This window comes from Clarias gariepinus, chromosome 21 (genome assembly GCF_024256425.1).
Source record: "Clarias gariepinus isolate MV-2021 ecotype Netherlands chromosome 21, CGAR_prim_01v2, whole genome shotgun sequence".
Taxonomy (NCBI): domain Eukaryota; kingdom Metazoa; phylum Chordata; class Actinopteri; order Siluriformes; family Clariidae; genus Clarias; species Clarias gariepinus.
Genome location: NC_071120.1, coordinates 8,246,662 through 8,263,492, shown reverse-complemented (window position 1 = coordinate 8,263,492; position 16,831 = coordinate 8,246,662). Strand labels below are relative to the sequence as shown.

The window sequence follows — 16,831 nt, the reverse complement described above, 5'->3', positions numbered from 1 at the left end:
TAGCATTAGCGTGCGCGCGAGCTGCCGTATCATCAAAGCCCAGCCGAGCACGACCACTTTTGATCCCCTTCAGTTTTTGCAGCAGTAAATCTTTCTCGCACGTTGCTCAAGCAGCTCTTCGGGGCAGCACTTTGTCCAGGAATGCTATCCTGAGCTGGTGATGTTTTTATTCAAATCATGCAGATATCGGCATCTGTCCAGGACAAATACATGCCAATCGCAAACATGCAGCAACACTTTCGGAAAACCGATACTCCTATGTCCATCTATCTTCTGCTTTATTAGTATTTTGAATTGTGGTATGTTTGTAAGGTTTTCGATCACAAGATACGCCCAGCCGTTGGGTTGTTTCTTGTGGGATCGCACGAAAAAACACATAAAGTCTATTGAGTATGAAATCAGCCTTATAAAGCTTTCCGTCAGACGTGTTTCACATGCCCTTCTCCATCGGAGAACAACATGCTGAGCTCTCTGCTGCCTCACGTGATCACTTAGACTGTGTCATTACCCTGCTGATGATCAGTGTGACTGTTTAATCGTCCCCCCTAAATGTAGCCGTGATAATTAGTTGCTTCACAATCACTGGAGCTCCTCTAAATTCATCCATGTATCAGCCGACCGCGCAGCACGTTTAATGCGGCCGTAATAGTCGCACACTCCAGTAAGGCCTTCGCCTAAAGCTTCATTTGGACGCGACTCAGAAATCGTTTGAATGCAGCAGATGCACACGTTATTCCACCCACGATATTAGCAAACGCAGCCAAAAGAAGAAAAAAAAAAGAAGCTGAGCTTTATACAGAACAAACCAGTGATAATTGGGTTTCTTTCAAAGCTAATGCTAATTTGCAGTCAACAAATCCTAAGTGTTGTCTGATTTCCCTGATGCCGTGGCCAGCTCTAACGCTTAAAGCTCACATCGTCCTGATTATACAGCAACATTAAAGTGAATTCTCTTAAAATCGTATTAAGTGCAGCTGATACGTCTGGCTCTCCTTGAAAAAAAAAAAAAAGGCCAGAAATAGTTCTGCAGATTTCAGTATTTTAAGATTCATGACGATGCCTGTAGTACCTTTTTTTTTTTTTGCTTACGTCTCCCAGGATGCTTGCGTCTCTCTTTCTGATCCGAGCAGACGCTTTCCCTAAACAGCGCACTGGGAAAACCATTGATCAGTCTTAGTGTTTCAAAACGGTTTACACTCATTGTTTGATATCTCCAAAACACACACACACACACACACACACACACACACACATAGAAGCAACTCAAATCTCGCCTGCAAAAGATTCTCATGGTCTCGAATTCCTTTGAAGTGGCTTCGGAAAAAAAACTAAATGAATTGCTTCAGGTTTTCAAGACAAAACACATTTTCTGACCTTCATTGTGTCCCTCATATGACCTTGGTAGACATTTTCAACAGACCAGAGCTGAACAAGTGTGCTTGTAAAGAAGGTTCTTATACGGATATACAGTATGATTAATTTTCATGGACTGATTTATTATTTAGATGATAAAAAAAACTATGCTGTAAACTGGTTTTTAAGAGATAGTAATTAATTGCCCATGAACACACACACACACACACACACACACACACACACACACACAGAGTTGTTGGCTGCTCTGTCTTATCAGCACTTTCCGTTCAAGGCTCCTGTCTCTCCAGTCTCCGCTGTGCAGGTGTGAACGTGTTAAACCAGTTGATTTGTAACTGCAGTGTGAACAAAAAAGGATGCCACAGTTGTTATTTGCATGAAAGAAGAGCAGTGTGCAGTGATTAGTCTATTTTTTGGGGTCTGAGGGTGTACCTGGTGTAGAAACAACTCAAGGAAGAGCACAAATTGAAGCAATTATTATCAGGAAAAAGAATCAACAGCGCTTGTTACAGTGAGACGCTTATTGAAGAGCCGAAGCCTAAACTTCAGATTAAACACAGAGGACTGATATCCAGGGCGTCGTGATCTTGCATGACGATGCACATCCACACACTTCCACCCACACTGTCGAAATTCTGCAAAAACTTAATTCTGAGGTGTTAAAGTATCCTCCCTATAGTCCTGATCTCACTCCATCAGACTTTCACCTGCTTGGTCCCCTGAAAGCACCTCGAGGACGAAGATTCACTTCTGATGAAGAAGTGAAGACAGCGGTGGATTTGTGGATTCGCACCTCAGCCAAAAACATGAGGGACTACGGGGGAATAGTGCTGGATCAGAGCCGGTTCGATAGCGAACCTCCTAAGGATTGGCTTTGAGAGTCGCATCATTACATCATTGTATATACAACCGCGTACGCCTCTACTTTCCCGGGAATGTTAGCGTAAATTTTAGTGGCAATGCTAGCGCTAGTAGCAAAAAACATAAAAAATGCTTTTAAGCAGTTCCCCTTGCTGTATTATTACTACGAAGCATTTGAGCTGCCCTTTGCATATTGAGTCCATTATTAAAAGATGGCGGTAACAAACTTTAGTTGGTCGTGATAATCCCGTCCCAGCCCCTGATGTAGACATTTTTGTTTTAGCCCAGCAAAGTGTGTCTCTCTTGTTGGAATCACCTATTTTTTTTTTACTGAGCATGCTTGCCCTGTCGGGGTCTAATATTCTGTGACATGACGAGTTTCCGGGAATTGCTACTGTAAAATCTGAGAACAACTCACCAGTTTGTGCTTTAGACTTTAATCCCCTGGGTCTCTGGATAAGGCACTGATTGGCTCCCATTTCATGCTGTATACTGTAAATTATCTAATCAATCATTAACATGACTGAATTCTAATTTCTACACAGAAGTCGGGATTTGTCGGAGTAGATTAGAAGCCTAACCTCAAAGTTGGGTCGGAAAAACGTTCTTGTTCTTCTGATATATTTCTGGCAAATTAAATGCTTCAGCACATTGTGCAGGTACATTCTGCTGTACACCTCTTAAAGTTGATCAATAAAACTAAAACAAAACAGTGTATTGTTACGATAAAACAGGAAAGCGCGAAATGGAAGCAGCAGTAAATAAAGTAAGACTGAAGATGTATCTGGAAGATGATCACCATCTCATTACTTTAAGAAAAATGAAAGAGTGGGGTTGGGCTACTATTTCACATAACAAAAAATAAATAAAAATTGAAACTCTACTGCGAGCCACTGCCTTGCCTGCAGGCATCATGAAACTTTTCTATTAACCGCATTGACTGTATTTTCATTCAAACAACGAAACCCTTCTTAAAAACTGCATTTCTCAACTTGGTTTGACAAAAGCAGTTTTTAAGAAGGGTTTTCTGCACTGAGCAGTTTTTTTCAATGCAAATATTGCATTCAGTAGATCACCTCATGGATGGCAGAAGGGCAAAAAAGAAATGCATTTTGCTGACTAGCAGGTAGTGTGAAAGCTTTATAAACCTGCTGTTTCCATGAGAGGTTGTTAGCATAGTTATGATGTTTGGTTGCAGCATTCACACTGAGCTTGCACATTACTTAAACAAGACACAAGTTCCCATTTAGGGGAAAACGGGAAGATTTTCTCTCGTGAAGCAAACTTATTTTTTTTACATCAGCGGCAAGATCGAAATGCCTGGGTTTCTGCCCGTACCTGCATTAAAGCCATCATAAAAGGCCTTTTTAAAACTGACTTATGCGTATACACTTCAGTAAACCTCGCAGGCACAAAACGATTCCTTTCCATTTTACTACAGCCAATAAAGCTTATCCCATCCACCATTGGGGGCTAAGTGTGAAACAAATAGAAACGGGAGAGTGTTGTTGGGTTGAAAATGATCCCCTGAAGCCACTGGGAATAAAAGGCGAAACCCCGGGGCATCATGGTAGAGTTTTATACTTGAACAGAATATTGACCTTATTATTTTCCATCAACATAAAGAGCATCATTCATTTTTCTTCTTATTCTAAGCTGTTGAAAGCAAAATTGCTTTGATGCTCATTCATTTCTGATGTACAGACGATATCCACTCAATAATCCCCCGTTTTGCCTTTAACCTAATTGGCCAATGTGGCCAAAATAAAGGCTGCATACTCTAATATTTTGTAAGCTTTTAGCTTCATGCTTTAAAAACCACCCTTTCATGGTTTGAGGGCAATTAATCAAATGACTTAATATTACCAATGTCAATTATTATCATTTATTATTATTTTTTCAATTCTAGTAATACTTTTTATAAAAGATTGTCGTCAGTGAACTAACGAAATAATCATTCATTAATCATAATTCAGGTAAAATGTTCAGTTGGTTGTGATATTGATTTCAGGTCATATCGCCCAAATCTACCTGGCCGTGCCATTGGGGGGAGGTGGGGGGGGGGGGGTTAACCTGGTCATTCAGTACTGGTCGTCAGCTGACTTCATTTTATTGCCCCATAACGATGCTGAGTCTAGACCTGAACACAAGCGACCACAGATCATAACACTGCCTCTAGAGGCTTGGAGAGTGGCCATTTAGCCTGACACGCCCATCACTCAGGAATAGGCTCAATCTGAACTCATCAGACCATATGATTGTTGCAAAGTGAAGCCTTTTTTCTAATAAACCTCACAAACAAGTGGTTTTCTTATGGCCACGCAGCTGTTTAATCTTCTCAGTTCTCATTATACTGTGTATGGAAATGCTCTTCCTTTCACTGTGATTTATACTGTCCAGTTTTTACGATACAACATATTTAACTGATCTCCCAACCACATCTCTTTGGTGAAGTGTTCAGCACTATTAGCACGATCCGTCCCTGCTTTAATAAAGTGCTTGATAGTTTTGAACCCAGTCATTTCAGCAGTCTCCTTTTCCTTTGCAATAAGTTGGCCAGGCAGTGTATTTCTCAGTGTGTTTAGGTGTTCAGACTATAGATTGTTCACCATAAAAATCCATTTTAATGAGCAGTTAATCGTGACACATTTATGTACTAATTTACAGTAAAGCGCTTATAGGTACATTAGGGCCTTGGTGGTTTTACTGTCACACATTTCTCTGCGGCTCTGTCCGTTGCGCTGTGGTCACTTCTGTGATGAGCAGGATGCATTTAAATGAAACATGGATTTTTTTTTTTTAGCCTTGCACAATTTCTGAATTCACTACGTGAGATCACCACGTTTTGTTCTAGGAGCGAACAGAACAGGATATGTTATGTGCATGCACTCTCCAAAGCCTAAAAGAGCCTAAAGACGAAGATTTCGACAAAATACTCCACTCATTTGTTTAGCAACAAAACAGATTTTTTTTTAATATCAGCACCATATGGTAATTAGACAAGGTGTCTGTTTCTTTTCGGGTTTTGCTTTCCTTATTTCGGTATTTGTTTCCTGTTTTTTATTAATCCACAGGCAATCTAAGCCATTTTTCCTAATTTTCTTGCCTAAATAAATTTTCTGCTTTGCTGTGAACCGTGTTATTTTCTGTTATTTTTTCATTAGTAGTACTGGTTTATGATTACATCTTGGATAACTTATTAGTCTGCATAAAACCTTGTGTTTTAATTCCCGCCTGGAATGACTCCAAACATCCAGCCTGTCTCAACTCCAGATGTTTTCTCCATAGCCCAAGGAATATCTTATATACTTGTTCCTGAGTTTGAAGTTTGCAGTCCGACTCTTTTCATATCCTGCATATGAGTGCCCTCACCGTGTGAAGCTTTTTTTAGCCGGCGATCATTGTCCCTTTTCCGCCATGAAAGGTGGTTGAATCATGAAACTTGATTTTACAAAGATTTCTCAGAACAAAGGATGAGAAACTGATGGTGGGCTGAAAGCAAGTGATGTCTGGACAGATACAAAAGGGCTCACAGATCTGTGATGAGTTGTAAGGATTTATTGATTAATTGACCTCTGAGGATACAACGTTCTGTTTACAAGGACGGCATTTTTCTAGAGACGGACTACAAAAGGCTGCGGTTTGCTTCTCGTAAGCTTGTCAGATGGATCTTGTTGTGAGGGCGCACCGACCGTTTCCCATCAATTACACTTCGACTTCTGGTAATTTGTGCATCCTGATGCCTGTTCTTCTGTAAAGACAGCAGGCAATGTGTACTGTCTGACAGGAACAATCCTGTGCAGCCTAAATAGCTGACATACAGCATTTATTACCTCTGTGGTCACTGTCTGGACACGGGCTTCACGCAGGGGAATGCCTGAGCCCTGAGTTTACAGAAAAACAGATTTTATGATGGCTTCTGCAAAAACGTTGGGAAATGGAGAAAAAACTGATAACAATAGTGTAATAGAAAAGCAACACTCGGAATGTGTGATTTTTATTTAAAGACGTTTTAATACACTTTATTAACAATAATGACTCTTTAGGCGTATGGAAAGGAACCAAGAACAAAAAAGGAAATCTATGCAGTGTTAAAAGAATGTCATTGAGGTTTCCAACACAAATTGCTTGGAAACACTTAGACATACTAATAGATTCGTCTGACTCGCGTGTCGTCACGAGATGCTTTTCTGCTTAACACGGATGTAAAGAGTGGTTATTTGAGTCATAGCAGCCATCTTTTTTAACTCGAACAAGTTGACTTTTATTGTTCAGAAGTTTGAGAAATACTCTAATCTGGTACAAATATAAAAAACTACCAGAGCTGTGTGTAGGACTATATTTATTATTATTATTATTTTGTTTAATCCCACACAAGCCTATTTGCCAGAGGAATTCTGATAAATCCAACCTGTTCCCTGAGGAATTGTGACTAATCCCTTCACTTCTGCATTTACTATTTTTGTGTGTAGAACATCTAATTTTCTCATAAACTTAATTGGTTCTGTGTTAAAAACTTGGAATAAATTATTCCCCACCCACTGGCCATTTTATTGGGTACACCTGGTTAGGACTGGGTTGGACCCCTTTTTGCCTTCAGAACAATTTTAATTCTGAATTGCATGAAATCAGCAAGGTGCTAGAAACATTCCTTAGAGATTTTGTTCTATATCAACATGATCGTGGCTGCACATCCATGATGTAAATCTTCCATTCGACCACATCCGAAAGGTGCTCGGGTCAGATCTAGGATTTAGATCTGGTGACTTTGGAGGCCATTTGAGTATAGTGAACTCATTGCCATATTTAAGAAACCAAGTTCAAGATGATTTTTTGTTTGTGACATTACATGTTATCCTATGACCATAAAGGGATGGACATGGTCAACAAGTACTCAGGTAGGCTGTGGCAGTAAGTTGGTTCTAATGCCCAAATTCTGGCCCTACCATCTGAATGTCGCAGCAGAGACTACAACAGACTAGGTGACGTTTTATTTTTTTTTGGATTGTCCAATTTTTGTGAGCGCATGCAAATTGTAGCCTCAGTTTTCTCTGGCTACCTGCTGCATACTTCTGCTGCTGTGGCATTCGCTTCAAGGTTTAATACATTAGTTGAGTTACTGGTGGCTTTCTACCAGCTCGAACCAGTTCTCCTCCGACCTCTGGCAATAACAATGTATTTTTGCAGAGAGAACTGCCCTCACTGGATCTCTACTCTCTTTCAGAACATTCTCGGCAAAGACTAGAGATGGAAATCCCAGCAGTCTCGGAAATACATTTTTAATCACTTCAATTTTCTTGCCCATTCTGTTGCTCAGTTTGAACTTTAGAAGATCATCTTGACCACGTCTACCTGCCTAAAGGTATTGAGTTGCCGAAATGTGATTGCCTGATTAGATATTTGTGTTAACAATCAGGGTGGACCTAATAAAATGGTGAATGAGTGTACTGTACTTCGACTCTGACCAGAATAAAGCATTTACTGAAGAAACATCTGCTTTGTGCATTGGCATGTAAACACCTTTTACAACCAGAAGGCTCCATTATTAATGGCGTGTAATATGGCCTTTATATGAGTCTCTTGCAAGAATGTCCACCAGAAAGTTCATCTAAATACAACAGGTACATCAGGCTACAGGCAGAATTGTTGACCCGGGCTTATAGGCTTAATTTGAGTCAACCTTGTTTGGCTAATCTTTATTCAGGTAGCTTACACAAGTGTTTATTTAGCCCATATTTCTGAGACCTGCTCTCATTCAGGAGCAACTTTGAAGTTACTCGAGGTGGTATGACCAGTGTTTTGCAAGTAGCACTGTTTAGATGCCCATCTCTATGCTGATTAAGGTTTCAAAATGTAATAATGTGTATCTTGAGAAGACCATAGAAGGAGCTCCACTTCAATGTACATTACGTATAAAGCCATAAAACCAGTCTTGGCATAACAGCAAGTAATGTATTTCACATTGGCTCTCTCTTCTCGTCTTCCATTCTTCTCGTCGAATGTCGTCACTTTCACATTGCGAATTGATTTTCTGCCTGAAATGACCCATCCCATCTAGCTGAAGGCATTGACGGACTTGCGATCTATCGTGTTGTAATAGTCGCTGCGATCACAATTTATCAGAATGGTCAGTCTTTTTCCTCCCCACCCCCATTCCCAAGTCAATGCCAGTTCCAGCGGTGCATATTATTTCCTTGGTCTCGTTTAACAGAAAAAGTCATCATGTGTGTATAGAACAGTTTATTCAGTCGTTTTAATGGTATCCATTGATGTCAGAAGAATAGTTTTATACTTTGTCACAATGAAAAGTCTGAATGAAGTGTGAGCAAAAAGTAGACAAGCTATTAGGAATCGATTTAGTCTAGTGTCATGGTTTTGACGTGAAGACAGCCTGCTTTCCCTCTGATTCACCTCGACATTTGTACACTCCGTATGAGCCAAACACTAACCTTGTGCTGTATCTATTCATAATTTATATAATTTTATATATAGTCTCTCTCTTTATAAGTGTCATTATTTTTTTAACAATAAGTGATGCTTGAAAATTGATGGAAAGCTTGTAGACAGCTTGCGGAAGAGATGTGTCTGTCTGTGGGAACTGTACACACAATCATTCACCAACATCGCCGATCTAAGCTTTTTGAATCGATCGGATATTGGTGGTGCGTGATCGATTCAAATTCGATACCGTTACCAGAGTTTGATTAAATGAATAGCAAAAATATTAGTCTACAGTAAAAACTATAATGATTCGTATACAAACACAATTAATTATTTTAAAACATTGCCTTTAAAATAAAATACATTTAAAAGAAGGCTTACGCAGCCACACTTGAGTGTTTAGCGGAAATCTTTTCCCTGCGAAATAGGTTACCTCAGCATGTTAAACATGTCCCCGATATGCAAATATTTTACTCTCGATACAGGAGCTAGTGGCACTGCAAATTGTAATATTTGCACACACGTTTCAAGAGGTAGAAGTAGTGTTTAGAAATAACATATACAATATATCACAAATTTAATTAAGCGCCTTTAGAAGCATCACACAAAAGAACACAAGGAGTTTGCGCAAATCAAACGGAAAAAGGATGAATCAAAGCAGAGAGGCAAGAGAAACTTTCACATCAGAACCCTAAAGCTGTAAAAATAACAGAAAAGGTACTAGAATTCACTGTTCTAGATGACCAGCCCCTTTCTGTTGTCAACACTGGTTTCCGTAGCATCATGGAGCATCTGGAACCGCCATATAGTTTGTCATCTCCAACATACGTTTCTAAGAGCGCTTTGCCTACGCTGTATTCCGGAGTTTCCTCACATATTGCAGACCAATTAAAAGACGTCCGGTCCTTCAGCTTCACCACAGATATGTGGAGGTGTGCCCAATGTCCCTTCTAAGTTCAACAGCACATTGGTTGAATGAAAATTATGATTTGCAGGGCGCTGTGCTACACGTAAAGGGAATGAGAGGGTCACACACCAGCAGGGCGATTTCAGTGTCAATCAAAGATATGCTTGATAAATGGAAAATTCCTTTACCCAAGGTACACAGGATTTTGCGGGACAATGTCTGCAATATGAAGAAAGCGATGGATGATTTGGGAGTCCCTAGTTTTGGGCTGTGTAGCACACTCATTACAGCTTGTTGTTAACGAGCAGAAAAAACCTACCAATGATGATCAAGTGATTCCTGAGGCAGGTTTATGTTGCGAGTGATGCGTATATTTATCTTAGTTATTATATTAAAGTTTGTCTTCTACTATTTTTCTTGAATGTAAGGTGTTCTGTATAATATGCACTGTGTTGCAGCTTGTTACCATTCTGATGTAAGATTCATTTGATTTAGAATATTACTTTTTGGATTTTCAGCAGAAAGTAATTAAATATAATAATTGCACTAACTATGTGGTCGTTATTGTAAAGATTGTGGTACAACTAGTAACTGTTGAAATTACTGTTAGTTTTGCTACTGCATCATTCAGTTTTCTTTATAGTTGATGCCATGCTGTAGATTGCATATCATCTATCTCTTTTTTTTTTTTTTTTTTGCCTGTTTTTCATCCAACAATGTGCAGTCAGACTTTGTATTTCTTTCTATACCGAAAACAAATAAATTTTAATGACTAAGTGAATTTTTACATTCCTTAGTTTTGAAGGTAAAATATCCCCACTGATATCAGACTGGTATCGGCCGATAGTCAGAGTTTTTGATATCGGATCAGATCGGTTTTGAAAAAAATGTTAATCGTTGCATCCCTAATGCCCCGTACAGTCCCGACCTCGCTCCAAGCCGATTCCACATGTTTGGGCGATTAACGGAGTTCCTGGGAGGCCTTTGTTTTACAAGTTGCACATCATTTCTATGTTTACTAGATAGTTTTTTTATTTATTAATTTATTTATTTTATTTTGAATCTGTCAGAAATAGTGCTGTTTGAAAAGAATTACACAATAAAACTTAGTGCTAGTGAATGGAATAGAAAAATCACATTGCCCAAAAATTGAGTGGAAAAAAAAGAGTGGAATCAAATTGATAGTCTATCTACAGTATGCTACAAAGCTTTATTGTTGATGGCTTAAGCGACCATGAATACTATCAAGTATTGCTTGTATTTTGTGTGCGTGGCCTGGACAATGTCTTTTTAGTATCTAGTAGCTATTTTTAGGGCTGACCAGTTAAAGACTAATTAGGGGGAAAATGGGTTGTTTATTTTGTTGCCAGTTTAGCAAAGCAAGCTAAACACTAGCTACAAACACTCGCCAGAGGCACCAACTGAATCTCTGCTACTTCCTTTTTATAAAATTTTTTTTTTTTTTTTTTTTTTACTGGATAAAACCATTATTAAAAAAAAAAAAACTTGTTTATTTTTTACTTGTACATTTTTGATTGTAGTGTTGAATATTTTTCTATGTTAGTCCACTCCCTAGTGTTGGAATAAATACATTTTCTGAACATTTCCATATATTTCCATTTTCATCTCCATTTAAAATTGCTATTTTCTCTTTTGTACAAATAGGTGTTTATATTTCTTATATTTTTTTTATATATTTTTAGGAATTTTTTATATTTTGTTCTATTTTCTTATAGTTTCAGGTATTTATTTCTTATTTCTTACTGATTGTTTTAAAATTTTTAAGGTTACGGGCGGTCATATAAGCATTTCACTGCATATCGTACTGTGTATGACTGTATATGTGACAAATAAAATTTTAATTTGAAATTTGATTTGAATTTTCAGGATGTGAACTGACCTCTTTTCCTTGCTCTTTGCAGAGTCGAAAACATGCAAACAAAGTTCGTCTTTACTACATGCTGCACCCAGTGGACGGAGGCTGTCCGGCCAAGAAACTACGAACACACAACGTAAGTATTATTATTATTATTATTAATATTATTATGATTAGTTGATGATGTTGTCAGATTGTTACTGAATAGAGGCATGTGATTCTGTGTACATGGGTGCGTGTCAAACAGTGTAAACGGCCTATTCGTTTCTGGCTGGCTGAATGCACAAGTGAGGCGCACTTAGAGCAATTTACAGCGTCATTCCAATTTTTCATGAAGCGAGAGGAGAAAATGCTTCAAGCTCAAAGTATGACAGGGTACAATTCGCGTTATGACAGCGGGAACGGTGTTGGGCTGTCAGCTCGCAGCCAACAAAGGGTGAAAATTGGGTGGCAAACAGAGTTTTATTAGTGAGCACTTTTACACCCTTGGTGTTTATGCGCTCTTGTTACAGTGTCAGCATGAATGAGTTTATGGGTCGGTGCTATATTTGGTGGAAATTTTCTATTAAAGTAAAATAAAAATTGGTGTGCCTGATTAGACTTTTAAATCTTTTTGCAGAATTTCAAGCTAAACTGAATTTCAGAATTTTAAGCCAGAAGACAAATTACTACATGTTCATCCCTATTGAGATATTAAAAACTGAAGTAATGAAGTAATAAACTAATCAAAGTTATAAAATGTTTTATTCCCTAAATAACTGTTAGAACTTTCAGGCTGCTTTGTAGCCGCGCTTCCCGAGGCACCTACATAGCTAAACTTATAATTAATCTCTGAGCATCATTTTTTATTTATTTAATGTTAAAAATCAAAAGAATTAAAATAAGGATGTTTTTTTTGCCAAAAAGAGCAAATATATAATAGAAACCCAAAATTGTGTCCATTTGGCTAATAGTATCTATCATTTAGTTGTCATAACATTGTGTTAACTCTTATTTACATCATACTGAAATAACAAATTGGCACACTTTTATCACATTGCTTAGCCACACCCACATATCCAAAAGTGATTAGATTACGAGCATAATCCATTTTGAAAGCGGGCTCATATTCCAAAACACACTCACACACAAACACAAACACACAAACACACACACACACACACACACACACACACACACACACACACACACACACACATAAACGGAAAGACTGTTTTGTCTGAAAAATTAGCAAGAACATTGCTAATGACACTCGTGTGAGTGCATACTAACGGAATCACTGCTGTAACGTAAAACAAACAAACAAATGAACCTGCACTTAACCTTTGAAAAGAATCGTGGCAAAGCAGAGTTTCTGTGTAGAGCAGAGAAAAAGAGTGTGTGTGTGTTTGTGTGTGTGAGGCAGAGAGGGGGTGTGGGGGGTGTAAAGGAGAGAGAGAGTGAGACTGCGCGTGTGCGAAGGGGTACGGTGTCAGATTACTCACGCATGCACACACATAATGACAGGCTGAAACAGAGAGGGAGAAAATGGATTTTTAACCTCTAATGAGACTTTCTTTTGCTTTACATGCGCACACGTGTGCTATAAGAAACAGTACACGCACGCTGTACATACACGCTTACAAACACAAAATAAAATGTTTTACACACACACGTAATCACAGTGTCTTAGTAAACAGTACATGCGTGCACAGATGTTGATTATACCAGTAAGAGACGCGCACTAAGACCAAGCAGGGGAGACAATTACCCACAATTCCGCAGCACAGGAGAAAGAAAAACCGTTGGCTCAGTTGTGATCACGTGACGCAAGAAGTAAACCAAGACTTGCTCATTTTCCAAGTCAAAATTTATTAAAAATCTTTGCTCGGTTTGCAGAACGCTCGCAAACCGCGTTACTCGCAATCCTGTAATCTCATAAACGTTCCAATGCGTTTCATTAAAATCTAGAACGTAAAGACCACTAAACAGCAGCACATTTAGCTTAGATGGAGTATTGACATTGATGAATATGTGATAAATGGTGCTATAAGTGAATTTTGGGAATAAATGATGATATTGCGACTTTTCTGATCTTCTAGCTTCTTTCTCGACTGTTTATTTATTGCTTACAATAAACAGAAGTCATACCATCTGAGACTTTTGTGTAAGTTCAGCACAAAAAAGAAAATCGTAAGCTTTCACTGAGGTGGTAAAAACCATGCCGATGTGTTTTATTTTATTTATTTATTTATTTTTTTCTGCTCCCTGTGTTCCTGCAGTGTGTGATGCCTGTGGAGTTCGCAGCTGCTCTGTTTAACATCCCATTGCCTCTAAACACACCCACAAAAGAGCTCTCGCTATGTGGCCTAGTGTGTCCCTTAAATGTTGATTTGAAAGACTAGCCTGAGATGCAAACACTATAATGCAATAAAATTAGGGAAGTTTTTGAACGCCTTATTCCTTTGGAACTTGTAGGAAACAAAATAAAAAATAAAATAGATTGCTTGCAGTTGTTGTAGACAAAGAACATTGTTTCCAAGCCACCTGGATAAATGCGCTTCAACAATAAAAGCTGAAACAGTCAGGACTGAATCGAACACTGAGACCGAAATCCCTGCGGTGTTTAATCTCTATCAGCCATCTGGTAACGGAACGATTCGGCGGAAAATCAAATTTCCACTTCAAATTGAGTCAATCAGCCAAGACGTGATTAGTGCCTTGTGTTGTGTACATAGCTCTAATGCTAATTTTTTTTTTTTTTTTTTTTTTTTTTTAGAAAATAAATGCCAAGAGTTACATTCAGTTCTGTCTAGAAACATGAACCTTAAAAGTATGGACAATAAAGTAATAAGTACATTAGCTTGCTCACCGAGTGGAAACTCTGCCCAGAATCAAGTTTATGCTTCCCAGAAAGACCTCATTTACTAACATATGCTGAGCTAGTTAGTTACACTAATATCGGCTAAGGGAAAATAAATGAGCCTATGATCATTATCTTTCGCTTACTAAGTTTTTAATGCAGCACCTCATTTTTGGAATGTCGAAACTGATTTTTCGGAGATCATGTAAACTCAGAGTTCAAATAAAATACATTTTACTTTGAATGTGAGTTGACTGTGTAAAGACTCCTGCATGATACAGATCACTATGAGGCCAACCATGCCAAAATGTCCTGTTTGATGTGAGACTCGAAAAAGTGTTCAAATGGTTTGACAGCAAAACGAGATAAATGCCACTTTTAGACTTCTGTTCAATTGTTAATCTCAGTCGCTAAAAGTCTATAACAATTTTTTTTTAAATCACCATAGATTTCTCTTTATAAAAGCTTTACTTTAACTATCACTAGTACTCTTGCATTTTGGAGCCATGATGCACATCGATATTTAACGAAAACTATATTTAGGAAAGCAAATTAATCAGAGAGATAATTCTACAACACTCCGGAAACAGGAGATTTTTTGTGTGCAGAAAGATTTTGCATTTGGTATGTCAGGTTACGTCTGCTATGCAATGTTATCCATAACCTTTTTTTTTATAAAGCTTAAAATGGAGATCTCATTTTGCAGTCAAACTGTTCATATGTGAACACATTTATCCAGATACCAGTGTTACTGTAGGCTTCCCGCCTGCCACATTCAGAAGGCCCGGGTTTGCTTCTCACACAATGCCCCCCACACACAGCCACTGAGATTTCAGGCACTCTTAGAGGCTGAAAAAATGCGAGGGTTGCATAAAACCTGTGCCAAAATCAAAACGTGGATCAGATGATCCCCGAAACAACCTCCAATGGTTGTAACTGAAAGAACAACGCTATCAAATCGGGCACTTTTCCAAAACCACCGGCTGTGCTTACAAGCACAATAAATAAATAGATCTCAACATGAGAAACTCATTGTTTTTGGTTTATGATCAGTGTTTAAAGTCAGCATTTTGCTGATGGGAACTAGAAGAAGCAGTGTAGAGGTGGAAGCAATTATTTTTCCCCAGCGTTACTCTGTTCGATAGCTCCCAGATCCGTGTGCTTCGCATGGCCGCTGTTGCCTGCATTCTGGTGAATATTTCCTACAGTATGTTTATATGTTTTTTGTTTTTTTTCCTCTGATGGTTGGAACAACTAAGCTATTATTATTACTATTTCTGTCTGAGCTCTTTTACCTCTTTCATATTATATATATTAAAAATGAGGAAGTTATGCAAAGTAAGAATAAAAAACACAGACTGTGATCACTCCTAAATCTCAAACTTCTGCTTCGTAAAAGTGCGTTTCATTATTATTTATGTCACTTACATTAAAAATGCTTCCATCCTGCTGTCTAATTCAAGTTTTGTCAATTCATACATTTCTTCATGACGAAATGTCTTTCCTTGAGGATCATGGTGCAATACACGGAGACCTCATACAGACTACGAGCTGTACAAATAATACCGCAATGCAGGACAAGATCAACATTCAACATTAAACTTTGTACTAATTTACTACAGAGTGTGCACTAAATATTAATAGGGGAAACAATTATAAAGCATCAGTGTGTATTAGGATCGTCTCAGTAACTGAGCCTCAGTGAGACAGCAGTATCAGCTCGCAGTTCGATACTGATGCCTTCTCCACTCCCAGAGGATGTCCTAAAAACCACAGAAACTGTTACACAAGCCTGTTAATAAGCAGACAATTAACATCCTGAAAGGTGTTTTTCGAGCCGCCTGGACGTCCCGTCTGGGGTTTAATTAGAGATCTAGTTAGTAGTTTTTAAATCGACCCAAACTTAGAGGAAGTAGGGAAACCGATAGACTGGTTTCTTCACTCAAGCCGAGAATGTAGTCCTGTCCATTTGCGTGTTGGTTCTTTGGGTTTATGAACAACATACAAGACGTATGTAAAGTAACGTCAGACTGCAACTTTAATTTAAGTGAAGTTTATTTATTTATGGAGAGAGTCTTTGTAACAGTCAGTAAGTTTTCCCATCACGTGAAAGTCTTAAGGACGGACAAGTTTACAGTTTGTGGTTTCTCAGTAATATGTCAAGCTGCTCAGGGAACCACATTTAATATATTCTTTACATAATTTCACAACATACAGAGTGCCTCACAACTAGCAGCAATTATCCTCAAAACAAATATCAAAGTTTGCAGATGGGGTGTTAAGTGGTTTAATTGCAGGACCCGATAAAAAAAAAAAAAGTGAAGAAAAAGTTTGAGGAATAAAATGTTTTACTCATTTTGCAAGCACGCTAATTACTACATGACGAATAAATAGGGAGTAATTTTCTCTCTTTAACCATGTGTTCCATATTTTAATTACACTTCATGTCTGTAATGGAACTGAATGGAATAGCCTTCAGTAGGATCATAGAGCTCTTAAAAACCTTAGCTCTCCATGTTTATTCTGATAA

General features: G+C 38.3%; 1 protein-coding gene across 1 annotated transcript in view; it reads left to right on the top strand.

The window, feature by feature from the left end:
* The window catches only part of zmat4a (zinc finger, matrin-type 4a), a 68,854-nt gene that overhangs the window by 19,955 nt on the left and 32,068 nt on the right, over positions 1–16,831 (top strand). The window contains 1 exon segment of the mRNA XM_053481600.1: positions 11,506–11,595. Within this exon segment, the coding sequence (XP_053337575.1) occupies positions 11,506–11,595 (90 nt within the window).